Below are 15,621 nucleotides of genomic sequence, written 5' to 3'. Positions count from 1 at the left end.
ACTGCTTCTTCCAACATTCCAGGAAGTAGCTGGAAATTCACTAGGAGGAGCTAGAGGAAGGTTCTGGGGTAAAGTAAAACAGCTGTGGTCTCAATAGGCAGCTAGAAAATTGTGGTTGATGATACGGTTACTCACCATCAGACCACCTCATGGCGTCGTCCAGTTGTGGCGGCAGCCCCTTCCAAAGCGTGCTGTCTTTAGGGTAGCCCAGGTCCATACGTCTCAGGTGGTCATCGTAGCGCCAGTAGTGGTTGTCCTTGAAGAAGTAGGTTTTGTCGTTGTGCAGCCAAACAAAGGCTGCATCCACTCCTTCCAAGGGTAGGCCAAAGTCACTGATTGGTCGAGGGTAGCCCTCCTCCACGTTATTGTCTTTAAATACCCAGTACTTTAGACCTGAAGAGGGTGGACACACAAATCTACCTAATGATCTATAACTTTATACATCACACAGAGCAGACAGTGTGTGCACTTGGGATGATACATTTGAAAAGGCAAGAGATCTAAAAGATATGTAAAGGACACACTTGTGAAATAAAAATAAGATTCACACCTATTTTTGTTACACAGCCAACGGAGAAATTTCTCTGCCAGGAAAGCTATTATACCTTTTATATCAAATGTGAAACATGCCCTTGATTCTGCACCCATGTTTTTTATTTATTTATTTTAATTTATAACTTATCTGCACTCTCACATCGCAAAAAGTCGCAATTTCCTTCAAAGTCCCAGTAAGAAAGGCGTGAACAGTCCCTTTTCATCTTGCCTCTTTATAGTGCGGATGAATCACATTTTATAAGTCTGCAAGTCATGACAAGTTTAAAAAAAAAAAATCCTTTAACTTTTTACTTAAAATAAAATCCTGTGATTGCAGATGATCACTGACACTATTGAACTAGACTAACTTTTAGTACATTTACAGACTCATTCCAAGATCTGATACACATTGAAATGTAGATTTTACTCTACCTTTGAAAAAGACTATTTTGTGGTCCCCGGGCCTCTCATACACAGCATCCACACTGTCCAGATTGGGTGGGAGGCCCCTCCAGAAGCGATGGATCTGAGCGGGACGCAGAGACACCAGGTGCTTCTCTCTTGTTAGTCGCCAGAAGAACTTTCCTATGAGAAACAGGACAGTTAGAAGGATCAGCACTATTCAGGATGCTGACGACAAATAATAATAGTTGTGGTGTCTGTCCATTATTATTTGTTATTTTTCATGAATTCCCCAAGGGGAAACTTACAACAGTGAAAATGTAAATCAATGGAATGAAGGCTGTTATTGGCATGTTTGTGTAGAAATGTTATAAAAAGCAACTAAATGTATTACTTCAATTAGTAAGGTTGACTAGCTGGGTTGTACGAACTCTGTGACTCAAGAAAGGCCTAAATTAGGGTTAACTTAGGGCTGGACGATTAATCAAAAATGTACCGACATCGAAATTCTAAAGCCGTTATCGCCGCATTTTTCCCATGACGATAATTTTGATAATTTATTTCTGTTGATAGGCCTACTTTCTCCCCAAAAACATTCTCCGCGTGTGCAGGGTCAGAAATTAACACTCGCTAGTCACGGCGGGCCGACACGCACACACAGAAACACTGGCGCACAGACCAGACACCAGCAACTACCTTCTGTTTACTGATAGCTAGTGTTTAACTTTAAGTAAGTGGCGATTTTTGGCAGCCAGCCTTCCAAAAGAAAGCACAATGAAATTAAATGTTAACCGATCATTAACCGTTGACCGACAAGCAGGAAACAGAGTCTCAGTTCACCCGTACGGAAAGCTCTGACACACTTTCTGCACTCCGTGTCCGTGGACAGCTGTAGGCTTTTGTGCATTATCGGACACATGCAGTGACTTTCCTGAAACCGCTTGCGGGATTGACACAAGTCCACAGCAGCCCGCGGCATGTATGTCCGAGCCTGTCTGCAGCTGCTGGTTCAAAGTTAGGACTAACAAGTTAATTAGCAGTTAAGAATTAGATTGTATAGCAAAAGACATTTTTTTTTTTAAACTTTATACAAAATATTTTTAAAATGCAGTATCCGTCGTCGAATCACAAAAAAATTTAATTACCGTTCATTTATCATTATCAAGATAAAATGTGCAATTAATTGTGATTTTGATTTTAGGTCATATCGTGCAGCCCTAGGTTAACTGCTAATTCATTTAGTATCAATCTTAATCAAAAGGCATTAGTTGTTTCCTTTCTTCTGCAGTTTGTCTATTGTGATCTTCACCTTCAGCACAGTTTACCCGTGACATTTTAGAACAGCTTCAAGGCGGACTGAAAATGAAGGTTCGTAGAGTAATAAACAGCATGCACAACACTTGCTTTGTCTCCACCAAAGATCCATTTAGTCAGTTACCATCCAAATAAATCAATGTAGAGGTGAGAAGTGTGTGCAGGAATTTTCTTTGGAAATAAAAATGAAGGTTCACCATATTTTCAAAAAACATAATGCGGTGCGTCAGACACTAATCAAACCATTAACCAAACGGCTAAGTCATGTCTCTCAAGGATTAGTCCTTGAGAGACATATGTGGCAGGCCATCCCATATGGGCTGACTAGAACTGCAAGCAAAATCTACAACTTGAAAAATTGAAATTTCAGAAAAAACAACATCCAAAAGGCAAAATGGTTATAACAATCATATATTTTAAAAAGATAAAAAAAAAGGTTTAAAAATGGGGCCCCAGACAGCTCAGTTGGTAGAGCAGGCGCCCATATATAGAGGTTTACTCCACGACAGCCCTTTGCTGCACGTCATTTCCCCTCTCTCTCCCCTTTCATTTCCTCAGCTGTCTTATCAATAAAGGTCTAAAAATGCCCATACAAAAAAAATAAAATAAAAAAAAAGGTTTAAAAATGTCAGTTAAAGTTCAGCGTACTTTGCTAACACTTCTGCTGCTGAAGGTAAGTGAGTCTGTTTCTTGTTTCTGTTGTCAGTGGGAGGCTAGGGGTCATTCCTCCAAGGGTAAGCATGAAAGCCTGATGTAATTTTTGGACAGCGGTCTCTTGGCAGGGCTCAACTGGCTCAGTTGGGTGTCTGTGTCTACCCCCACTCTCTCATCCTCTTTCCTTTTCTCTCTCCTTTTTTAATTTGCTTTTATTTCCGCTCATTTAGCTATTTTCGTTTTATTTTTTCCCACGCAGCTCTGTAGCTTTGCGCCTGTCTTTCTCCCTTTGTGACTCCGTACCTTTGAAAAAGAAGGCCTCCCCTCGTATCTGTGCCACTGCATCAAAGTGACTGGTGCATCTGTCTGGGGCATCTCGCGCCAGCCTGGGAGAGATGTTAGGAAAGTAGGAGGAGAGAAGATTGTGAAAAAAGGGGAAAAAAGAGAAACTCTTATGTAAAAACTTAGTTTAAAACTAAGTTTATTTGTCAAAAAAAATGTATACTTGTTATCTTTAAATTACATATGTGTGGATCCTTTTCAAGATCTTTCTATGCATCTACATTTTTTTTCCATATATCTTTTCATCTGCTGAGACTGGGTGCCTGTGCATGAATCAGTAAAACCAGGCGAAACAAGAGAGGAGACGCTGAGGTCCCTCGGTGCGTTTATCCTCGGGGTTTTTAGGTGATTTAAAGCACTGACGTGGCCGGCCTGCCAATGATGAAGCCATTAGCACCACGGGGCTGAGAGTGGGCGCCCGCCAGGCCTTATATTTCAAACAAAGGTCTCTATTCATAGCTCTATTAACACTACACCACTGCCCAGTGGTCAGCGTTGGTGCCCTTGTCAGGCCTAATCCAGCTTTTTCACACATCATGACCTGATGGAGTCAGTAGGAAATGATTAATGAAGGCAGGGGAAGTCTGAAAGTTGTGAAAAAAAGATGGTTAAATATCACACCACTGCCCGTTTAGCTTAGACCTCCCTCTTAGTACTGCCTTGATGCTTACTGTTGTTGGTGTGCATGCACACGTGTGTGTTCTCTGAAAGTAATTTGAATTGCACCAACCTTCAGGATGAAGACAAGGATGAAGTGTTTTGCCTTTCATTGGACCTCTTGGGGGCTACTTAAAGGTTAGTGGTTGGTGGCTGGTGGTTTGGGTGTGTGTGTGTGTGTGTGTGTGTGTGTGTGTGTGTGTGTGTGTGTATGTCCATTACAAATACATAAATGAACAAAATTAAGCCTAATTATTCTTGATAATCTGAAAAACTACAGGCTGATAGCCGCCCAACTTGGTTTAGGGAATTACTTAATTAGACAGCCAGGCTCCCAAGCTCACTCCCAACCTCTTTTCTAATTTGCTTTGTTGGCACCTCATGACTTCATTTCAAGCACCAAAACACTCTTATGCAATAAATATTAAGTATTCCTGCATGGATTCATCACATTGTTTCGCAGTGGAAGTGGGGGAAGTAAGAAAAGTAAAAGACAATCACAATATAATTATGCTGACGTAGAGGGAACCATCAGAAAAATAGAAATCTCTCCATAATAAGATCCAATAAAATGACCCTGCAATAAATACCACCTGTGTGAGGCCTATTAAGAGTAAAGCTTTGTTATGGAAATAGATGAACATCTATCATTGCCCTTATTTTAATATAGCCAATTTCTGTATGGATGTGTATGCATGCCTATTCAAAGAATTTATATCCGCCTGAGGAAAACAATGTGAACATTAAAATGTTAATGCGATTTTTGCAGAGGTTTATGAGCATGTCCACATTTGCCAAGACAAGAAGCAGCCCTTGCCTGGATAAGATGTCTGAGTCGACAGTGGAGCAAGGGTCACTTTTGGTGCCAAAATTGTACTGTGCCATCCCATTTTTATTGACACTCCTCTCGGCTGCACTACTCTGGCCATTACAGCCCAGGCAGTGTCATGTTGAATGGGATTCACTGATTGAGTTAAGGCTGGAAAACACTGCTTTCACGAAACAACACAGCAGCTTTGATCAAGGTGCAAAAGTAGGATCTTCGAGATAGATACTGAGGGGTCACTGAAGTGGATTTTTTTAATGACGCATAGCACTATACTATGACAGTAGATGGGTTGTTTTTTGTTGCATGTGAAAGTATCTTTACATCTTCTACTCACAGGAGAGTGGATCTGTTTTCAGGAAGGTCCAGCAGGACAGGAGGTTCAGCCGTCTGGGAGGGGTTGCCTGGTCGGATTGTGTGGGACACTGAGTCTCTGACACCTAGGAAGACATTAAATGTCAACTCAAATGAATGAAACATGTAATAACATTCTTTTGATTGTTGGTTATTTGCTCTACTCCTGCTCTTTTACAAAGTTACTGTTTTCCATAGCACATACTGTGTTTAATTCTCCATTTTGTTTGCTTTCATTTCTTTGTCCACTGACATCACCTCACTCCTCTAAATGCTCATCATTCTCTTCCCTCACATATCTTTCCTATAGTGAATGGTGCAATAAGGTCTCATGCCATAATGAGGTCCATTAACTCCATCCATGTTTGCATTAAATCAATAGCCTTCCTCTACATCAATTGCGGCTTCCTGCATGAGGAGGCCTCTGTCAGTTGAGCGTTCAACAAACAGCTGTTTCCACAACTGCACCAGGAAACATACATAATTACAGCAGAGGCTCTCGAGTCATGGTCAGTGGAGTACAGGAAGATTCTGTGAAAGCAGTAGTGTATGTCTCCACAATGTTTACACACACACACACACACACACACACACACACACACACACACACACACACACACACACAGCACTGATGACTTTGCGACTCAATGAACAGCTAATTTAGCCATTATGTAATGTAGCATGAATTTCATGCTCATAATAATATAATGCTGTGAACAACGATGGAAAAGTATATGTCCAGTAGATAATGACATAAGCTTATTGTAATACAGAAAATTGGAGAACTGTACTTCCAACTACTTGAGACTTTGGAAATACTTGGAAAGGCAGTGACTTCGTTTTATAATTACGTGGTCACTTTGTTTAATTTCCCGACAGCATCTTCCCCTGTACCAATGAATTACCGGAATACCAATTTTCACGTGTGTGCACTTTTTGTAACACTCAAGGCAAATGTATTAATGGAATTTCTGATGGAAATGCAACTAATGTAATTGACCCCTTTAACTCTTTCAAACACAGAAAGTTGATGTCATGTTCCATCGTACCGTAGAGCTGCCAGACGCGGACCTTGTCTTCATAAGGTAGGTCGTATTTCAGAGGGTCTCCTACAGGTCCCTGGTAGTACGGTCTCATGATGGACTCTATGGCTGAGGTGTGGACCAGTCCGATGGCGTGACCAAACTCATGGACTGCAACGGCAAACAGATCCATCCCATGAGAGTCTGAAGGAGACAGGAGAGAAAACACGAGTTTATATAATGGTGAAACATTATCCAAAAAAGCAGAAATAACAATCAAGGGAAAGCAACACACTGTACAAACAGAATGCAAAGGTCAAAGGGTAGGCTGTAAACGGTGCTAGTGAAGCTGCAAGGAACTGTGGCAACTTAAAATGTATGTCACAATAGTTTTAATCAAAACAATACTGAATACTTACTGGGTGAAAATGGGTGGAAAATGCTCAATCTGACTTTTATATCAATTCTCCATTGAACAGTATATATTATCTATAACCCTTTCATAATAAACCAATAACCTGAGAATTATCTAGAAACACCTGATCCCAACATGAGTTTAATGAGGACACTGTTCATGAACATAAGTTACTATTGTGATTATAGATACTATAGGTACAGTGGAATAGAGTAACAACTGTGGTCCTCCCACTAATTTAGAGACATAAGATGGTGATAGTTTTTCTAAATGTGATAACCATTAGAATCTTATGGCTTACAGCTATGTGTATGGAACAAGTTGTAGATTTAGGTTATGTGCGAATGGGTTCTGGTAAACTGCTTTAAATCCATGACCAATAGCATGGATCAAATAGTCAAATGTGTTGAATGCATTGTTCAACATACCATGAGTTTGTGTATGAACAGGGCATGAAAGACCCAGTGGCCACATACGCCAATGTGACCAATTTACTCTGGGTCCTAAATTGACACAGTCAAACCACTGTTCAGGTATTTTATCCTTTTTCAGCTCATCTGCTTATTGTGCAAGTTAAGAGGCATGACAGACAGCTCAGGAGGCTTTGAGTGCTGTTAGGTATGTGGTGTAGTCAGATAACTATGTTAAAACTGCCGGAGTCCCTCAGCTCACAATCAAAACCTGAGTGCGTAGAAACACCTGAAGAGGCTGCAGGCTATTTAAACACTCTTCCCTCTATGTTCAGCAAGAAAACGAAAAGAAAAGGCCTCCCAAACTCTTTGTCTGACACTGCCAAGCAAGACAAAACCTGGGGATTGGAGGTTTAGATTTGCAAAAATATGGAGAGCTAGCGTGTCAAGCCAAGCTAGTTTAGAGTTCCTTGGTGGCTAGGCTGAAGTCTGCATTCAGTTAACCTAAGGTTGGCCTCAGCTTGGGACATGCACTTGTGCTTAGTATACCCAACTGGGGTATTCAGGAGGCAAATGCCAACTCTAATCTACACAAGCACATGGTGCAGAGAGGAAAGGTGGACAAAAGGCAGGAAAGAGAGAGAACAGGGGCTCAGAACAGACTATGAACCATGTCATCATATTCACGGTCCATGAGAGGCTAAAAGAAAGAATGTAATGCCTGTGGACAAAGTAGGAGTGGAGAGAATTGGGTGGATGAACCAGATTCATTTAGGAAGGCTAAGCGAGATAGAGAGACAGAGAGGAGTTTTGTGTGGCTCTACAGACTATTGAATTATTTTATATTTAGGGGTTTAGTCTTTGTTCTGCTGGATAAGCAGGTTTCTATCGACCTAAATGCTTTCATTGCATAATGATAAAGATGAGAATTACTTCATTTACTAGACCTATAGCCTTTTCCTGTCTTTCATTCACCCAGTCCTCAAAAACTACAGTAGAATCACAGAAGGCAATGGCTTTCAACTTAGCAGCCCTTTTAAAGAAGTATGTTTGGCTACCTCAAAAACAGCACACACCCGAGTGGATGCCCTGAAGTTTGCCTACAGGGCCAGCACGTGTGTGGACGAATCAGTCACAGTGGATCTGGAGTAACATTGACAGCATGGGAACCTATATAAAAGGTAAATATAAGACCCAACACCTTCCAGACATCCAGGTCTCTTGGACTGCACTAGCTATTTGCAAATAAATTAGTCAATTCTTAGTAATTAAGCTGGTTACAAACAAGTGATTTACTAAATTGTGTTGCATCATTAAAGCTTCAGAAATGTATTTTCGGCTAAGAAACATCTGTAGCACTGTCCAATCAAAAGCACTCATCCCTGTAAACAGGAAGCCGCTGTAGCATCACAAGCTGTAGCATAGCTTCAAAGAATTACAGATTTAGTGGGTGAACAATATATTAAACTTAAGCGCCAATCCTTTGTAAATGCAAGTTGTATTGTGCTTTATTTATGTATGAATACATGAACACATTTGTTTCATATTCATTAAGTTTTAGATTGAGTGGGAAATATTCAATTATGCCAACCTATCTGGGTCATATATTAGCAAGCTAACGTTAGCTTTGTCAGTTGGTTTGTTTACCTGCTTAACAGTTACACCTAGCGCAACATTACACAACACAAGTGTTAAAAGACAATGTAAAGGCTTTAAGTTCCTAGAAAGTACAATCTACCTTTGGGACCACTCAAACTCAATCAACAAGAAGGCTCATCCAATGGGATGAGGATTCATGCAACAGCTGAGGACATACAGCTGGCCAATGTAGTGTGGCCAACAGCCAACATCCAGTCCACCATTATGCATACATTGCTCCCACAGGATGAGACCAGACCAGACAAATAATTGAGTAACCAGAGATCATTGCTAACAACTTCCTCACTCTCCAAAATATCTGCCACTTGGAATAATAAAACAGCGAGGTACGAGAACAGCTTCTTCCCCTGAGCAGTGCTCCTCACCAATAAATCTGCTTTCCCTCGAACTTGTAAATAGAATGGACAACAGCACCGTAATATACAAAAGCAGCTGCTGTCTTTGTGGGTAAAAAAAAACCACATTGTCCTTAATCAATGACTTTACAAATACCTAAAGTTCCATTTTACACTACATTTTGGTTGGGAATCATTTTTGACTTGGTGTGCTCAAGGTTTCTTTAATTTTTTTGAACAAAGAATGTTTTCTTGCAGAGTTTTCCTTACCAACAATGGAGGGCCAGAGTTGGTGGTGCTGCTTTTGACTGTATATCTCCTTAACACAATATATAGAGTATAAAGGTTTAAGTTATTGCTAGTTGTATTGTTGTTTATTGTTATCATAACTATGTTTGTAAAATGAAATCTACTATGGGCACAATTTGAAACCTATCAAGGCTTTCAATGGCAATACCATCTTGCCACACAGTCGTGGCTTAGCGTACTTATCAGTATACAAGAAAGTTAATAAGAAATTGACAAAAAGCAAACTGAATAATGGGCCTGGAACAACCTTGTGTAGCACATAAGCAGTTTATGTTTGTGTTTATGGTTGTCTCATACTTCTTCAGCTCTGTTAAAAACTCTGTTACTTTAATTAAAAGTAATGGCACAAAACAATCAGCAGTATTTGGGTTTAAGCACAAATGTTCCAGGCCACAAGAGTAAAATCCCTTCCTTATATCTCCTGCATGCTCAGTGCGCCCTAACAGAGCTCTGTGTTCTCATGTTTATCCTCTGGAGGTACATGAACACAGCTCAGTCTTATATTGTGCAAACTCACTGATACTGCAAGTCTGTCCACTGGCACAGTTGTTCAAATTTAACAAGAGTGACCACAAGCAACCTAATGGCTGTGTTGCCTGATTTTCCATCCAAACTTAGTAGTCATTAAACTCGTGAAAACACAGACACATTTGTGGAAAGATATATATGTACCCTTAACAGAAGATGAGAGAACTAGACTGATCAGTTCATGTCATATTTACTTCATTTTGGAGGAAAGGCAATCCAAAAATAAGTAAGTTGCAGTTTGTTTATTGTCTCTGGATTCTGATCCTGTTGCTATTTTCTGTGTCGGTACTGTTTTGTGGTATTATCTGCAGTTTCTTCCTGTTTTCTATTTTGTGTTGTACATGAATAATTTGTTATTGTCTGCTCTCTTACAGCCAACATCAGTCTGCAAATGTGGCAAAGGCAAGATGTGACAAAACTTTAAATTACACTTTCAGTGATGCTTAATATTAGTAACATGTAACAACATGATGTAGCCTAAATAGTCTTAATTATACCATTCCCCCCATATATCAGTGACTCTGCCATGTTCCTTGTTCTTTTAGAGGCTGTAACTGCACTTTCCTACATAACTCTCCCTATTCGCCTCTACCACAGGGACAGAGAAAGACAGTTTTTCTTTTTCTAACATGTCTATGGTCACCTTTATTGTTCCTTACAGATTTCACAACATAACTTTCAAATGTTACAATTACATACTTAAGAAACCAGAAATCCTGCACATTGTTGGTCACTTGCACACTTATTTTGTAACCAAGTTTTGGTAGGTAGACATTTATGATGTAAGATTTAAGATTCAAAGTGAATACTGTCTAATGCACACTTTGGGGAAAAGTGACTGGGATCACCCAAATATATGTTTGTATGTCATATTATCTGATAAGAATTTTATACAAATGATAATATAGTAGCATTAAACTATCCAATTTGTGTTTATTCTCTCTCACAGAGGAGCACATCCAGAAAGAGACATAAACAGTACACACAAGGATGCATGCACTCCACAGTAGCGCACACAGAAAAAAAGGAATGTCATGAAAATTTCACCTGCCTAATGACGCTTTTGTTTTAGTCAGGGTAATCAGTTTGAAAAAGCAGATTGCTGGCAGAGCGCTAATTAATAGAAGCAATCTGTTGTCTGTCAAAGCAAAAACAGCACTTCCAAACCACCACATTTGACCTCACAGAGATTCCACCCTCTCGCGACTCCTAATGGACGTCGGAATTATCAATCACACAGTGGGGGTGAACTGGTCCGCTAAATGTGGTGCTTAATATTCCACTATTCAGCATCATCATACACATTAGGAGATGGCCTTGGCGTACCCAGATTTAGGGTCCCGCTGAGAACAATGCACCAGGACATGGGGGAAGGGAATTAGCAAAGGCAATTATTCAGCTACGGATTTGTGTGATAAGGTTAATTTTTCTAAAGACGATAACATAGCTCTACAATCTGCTGAAGCACCAACATTCACTTCATACCCTCTGGGCTGACCTAACAAGTTTACATCTTCTCAAGGGATTAGCATGCGTTTGAAAAAAAGTTGCTAAGAACAACAATTTATGAATCTGATAGCTTTGTGGGAGCAGAGCTGAGAGGAGGACTTAATGTCTGCTGTACTTACAGGCAGAACGACACGTAGAAGCAGTGATACTGACATCAGCTATGCCTTAGAGACAAGTTGATGATGCTGGGGGAGGATGTTGTGAGATAGCAGCAAGGTAAGGCTGGCAGAGTGTGACTTGAAGAAATTAAGAGTTATTCAATTAACTTTTTCCCCTATGCCTCAGTGCGTCAGTCTGGTAGCCTCAGAGTGGGAAAGAAGGCAAACTCAACGGCTTAACAAAGCATTATAATCCAGAGGTGAGATGAACACTCCAACACCACAGAGGACGAGAGAATTCTTCCAGGTCTGTGGCTATCTTTGGGGAGCTGATTAAAGAGAGTTGAGAAGTTTTTTTTGTCTTCAGAAGATTTAACGGTTCAAAAATAGTAGTCTGTGCTTCTTTTACAGATGAAAAAGTTTGATGCACTGGATATGAATTCCTAACCTGACTCCGCCAGATGGATTGCTTTGCATTTGCTCGGCATATCCATCTGGGAACTTTCCGTTGGAGAACTTTTGGGAAGGGGCGGAATACTGGTTATTTGATTGGATGAACCATCTGTCTATCACCTATGTTGGTGATAGACGGGCCAAATCAACCAATCAGATCCACGAAGCGTATGAAAATACAACCACAAGCCCACCCCTGCTTCTGCAGGCAAAGCATAGCTCGTAAGCTCAGCATGCAAGCAACATGTCGGTAAAGGATATTTGCCATTTGTGTAACGAGAATTTAGGAATAAAAGACACCATTTCAGGTTCCAAAAGAAGGATCCAAGAGAAAAAAAGCATTAGCAAGCGGCTAACAGAATTAGGGCTACCGCTGGCTGATAATACTGGTTAGCTGATTGGATAAACCATCGGTCTATCACCACCTAACCCACCTCAAAACCAACGCTGATTGGCCCGGTCGTTTGGCTAACGGCTCCAAATTTTCTCTGCCTCAAGATGCCAGACTGATCTGCGAGTGGAAAACTGCAGCTCGCGAGATCAGGACGGTCTCACGAGGCTAGTGAATTCCACCCTGAGAAAGAATTTGTATTTATTACATACAAAAGTACAATGTAGTGAAACTCAATCTCAGCCACATAGCACCTGGGGAGCAACTTGGGGTTCAGTGTCTTTGCTCAAGAAAACTCTGACACGGCGACAGAAGGATCCGGGGATCAGCCGCATGGGATTCATTATAGTGGAAGAAAGAAGCATTCTTGAAAACACAAGCATCCAACCAGATTCAGAGAATCTACCCATATTTTATCATCATTCCTCAGTCTCCCTGAATAATTTATGGCTGGCAAAATCAATCTTATCTTTAAAATTAGCACTTAAGACCGTATTTTCTAGACATAGTTATGCTGGAGATCTCTACAGCAAGGATTAACAAAGCCAAATCATCAACTATCAGCCTATGGGAAAGCGCAGCAGCACAAATATTAGACTTAATGACCTCAGCCCCACAAGAACTAGAGGAGAGTGATTAGGCAAGGTGTGGTTTCTCTTAGTTTGTTTTGTTTTCCTTGAGACTGCAGAGGGTGGGGGGTGGGAGAGGTTTTTGGTTCTTGTTCAATTTGTGTTTCTGTGTTCTGTGCACCATCTGATATTACCTGTCACACATTGTGGAATTTGTTTTGTATATCTGACGGTGCTAATAAAAAGTTGATCACAAAAAAAACCATTAAGGTCAATAACTTTGTTATTCATACAGATTTTAGTTTTTTTTTAAAGCAATTTTACTGGCTTATTCAGTAATCTTCACTGCGGTTTAGTGTTATAACCTGTGAATAACTATTTTGAAAAGCACTGTGATGGAGGCAGACTGTTATGGCACAGTGAGAAATAAATTACAATCTCTGACCGCTCCCTCCTTCACTGCCGTGCTCCCATTAACCAAACCTACATCTATGCAGCTGTTCCTGCTCCCGCATCGCCCCATACACACATCCAAGCACACACTGAGGCTACACTACAGCATCCTCTGCTTGTCCTGCCACTGCTGCGGCCTGGTGGGAGGTCTAATTGGAGCAGATTGAGCTGCTGTCCGGTAACATATGGCTCACAGCCCTGACAGCGCAAAAAACAAAAGAGGAAGACCCACACAGTTCCTGGCCCCATCGCAGACTCACCAGCTGGGACACATGGACACACACACGGACACACACACAGACACTCTCTCAGGGTTTGATCTGAAACATGAGGTCAAAAACACACCATGGGGCTCTGGGTCTTTCTATAGACCATTCTTTTGGACAACATTTAAACAGAATGAAACCATGTTAACCTGGTATGAAGTTACTCTATGAAACAAAATGTTAAACCATTTTCACAATCCAGATCCGTGATATTTGAGATTTAGCTTTTAAATTCAATGTTATTTTCTACAACAAAAGTTATTCCATCAACGTAAAGGTTGTCTGATCCCAATTCCCCTGGTTAAATCCACAATTCTTTTTGGCTAACAGCTAGCTGAGAGATAGAAAGATAATGCAGAGTTTTTTTTGCAGAGTTGATCTTTTTCTCCTGTTCTGTGACAAGCGAATAACTGTATGCACACTAAACGACAAATTAAATAGGTGAAAAAGATCAGAGCTACTGATATTATAACTTAAGAAATGTGGACAAAAGGCAACTGAGCATCACAGCAGCACTATGGCAACCAATCACCACACAGACAACTTACAACAAATATTTTATGACATCCAAATACAATTGCAGGATTTCCCAGAATTCACCCATGGGAATGGCCCACATATGACAACTTTCTCAGAATGCAGCAATCTCAAATTAAGTACGGGTGCATGAATTGTAACTGAGCTTTGTTTCTTACAGTGTCTTGCACAAGATAATTCACACATAACCCTGAAAATCACAGTGTACAGGCCTACTCATTCCTACGTCAATGTGGCAAAGTCACTCATATTGTGCAACTGCTTCATAAGATACTACCTGCTTATAGATGTCTCTCTGTTTTGCTTCTAGCCAGGTATTCATGTCAGGTTTTTTTCATGAATTCATCTTTCATCCAGGAATTACTCTACTTGGGATGTCTGAGGGTGAGGTGAGAAAGAGGTAGAAATAGGAATAAGCTGCCAAGTCGTGCAATTCTGTTTCTACTGAAGGGGAAAAAGGCTTCACTTGGAAACAGAGGAGAAGTAATGGCAACCCTGCATATCACAAACTTTTGGCACCCCTTTATTTCTTGGCTTTGGGGACTTTTCAGCAGATGGTGGCACACACAGCATGGCGGTAACAATTACTCTTTGCCTGCTTAGGTACTGTTTGCAATAAGTATAGAAACAAAGGCAAAGTACCGACATCAATTACTCACAAACAGCAGAAAATTCCATAAATGTATTCATTTTTTTTTTATTCCTCTGCCATGGAGTTGACATACTTCATACAAAAAAAAGAAAACACATACGTTGTGAAAGTCCAGGATGTCTTACCCAAAATTAAGTGGTCAAATTCCCTTACACCAACCACAAAACCACAATGTTTTCAGCTTGATGATATGTCAAACAGACACTGTGGATGGAGGTATATTTATTTTGCCTTAGCACCTTTCAACAAGATTTGTAACTATTTGAAACAATCGGAAAATTGCGCTCACTTCACGCAGCAATTGGCCAGGTGTGCGCAGGTAAGATTTGAACTTCTTTATATTTTTTGTGTGTGTGTGTCATCTTTCCCATTTGTACATTTGTACTAAACCTTGCAATGCCTCCTTTTAACTGCAGGTTATAGGTGATAATAAAACATTTTTACTGTGAGATAAAACCAATATCTTATCAGCCTGTGTGTCACTTCCAAGTTACATAAACTGTATGCCAGTATCCAATTTACTTCACTTTTTCCACTAGCTTGGTGCTAATTTAACTCACTCAGGATTACACCCTCAGGACACTCATCTAGCAAATTTCTTAATAACAGCCTGATATAATTTTGCTCCACAATGCTGCATGTTATTTCTTTTCCTTATCCTGGGATTAATGGACCAAGTTATACTGCAGCAGCTCCCGCTTGAAGCATAAGGGTACAATCTATTTGAGATAACATTATCAAAACATGTTTGTTGATAACATTAATCAAAATCTTTGTGACTTTGCCACATTGGGATATTGAAGCCTTTGTTGCAGTGTAATTAAAATAAAACAGTTACTAGGTCAAACAGGTTTAGACTTGTTCGACCTAGTAATCCAACAATTTGAATTGGGATTGTTGTGTCATAGTTATATGAACTTTCATGCTTCACT

At 40.3% G+C, this 15,621-nt stretch overlaps 1 protein-coding gene across 1 annotated transcript in view; it reads right to left on the bottom strand.

Moving 5' to 3' along the window:
* LOC114571321 (matrix metalloproteinase-17) overlaps positions 1 to 15,621 on the bottom strand; it is a 45,477-nt gene that overhangs the window by 10,237 nt on the left and 19,619 nt on the right. Inside the window, exons 6-10 of the mRNA XM_028602221.1 lie at positions 6,133 to 6,309; positions 5,067 to 5,169; positions 3,208 to 3,290; positions 967 to 1,119; positions 136 to 393 (exon numbers count right to left, since the gene is read on the bottom strand). Coding sequence (XP_028458022.1) covers positions 136 to 393; positions 967 to 1,119; positions 3,208 to 3,290; positions 5,067 to 5,169; positions 6,133 to 6,309 — 774 coding nt within the window. The remainder of the gene's footprint in view (positions 1 to 135; positions 394 to 966; positions 1,120 to 3,207; positions 3,291 to 5,066; positions 5,170 to 6,132; positions 6,310 to 15,621) is intronic.

Source organism: Perca flavescens, chromosome 16 (genome assembly GCF_004354835.1).
Source record: "Perca flavescens isolate YP-PL-M2 chromosome 16, PFLA_1.0, whole genome shotgun sequence".
Taxonomy (NCBI): domain Eukaryota; kingdom Metazoa; phylum Chordata; class Actinopteri; order Perciformes; family Percidae; genus Perca; species Perca flavescens.
The sequence above is the reverse complement of the archived record's forward strand: the minus strand, read 5'-3'. Positions and strand labels throughout refer to the sequence as shown.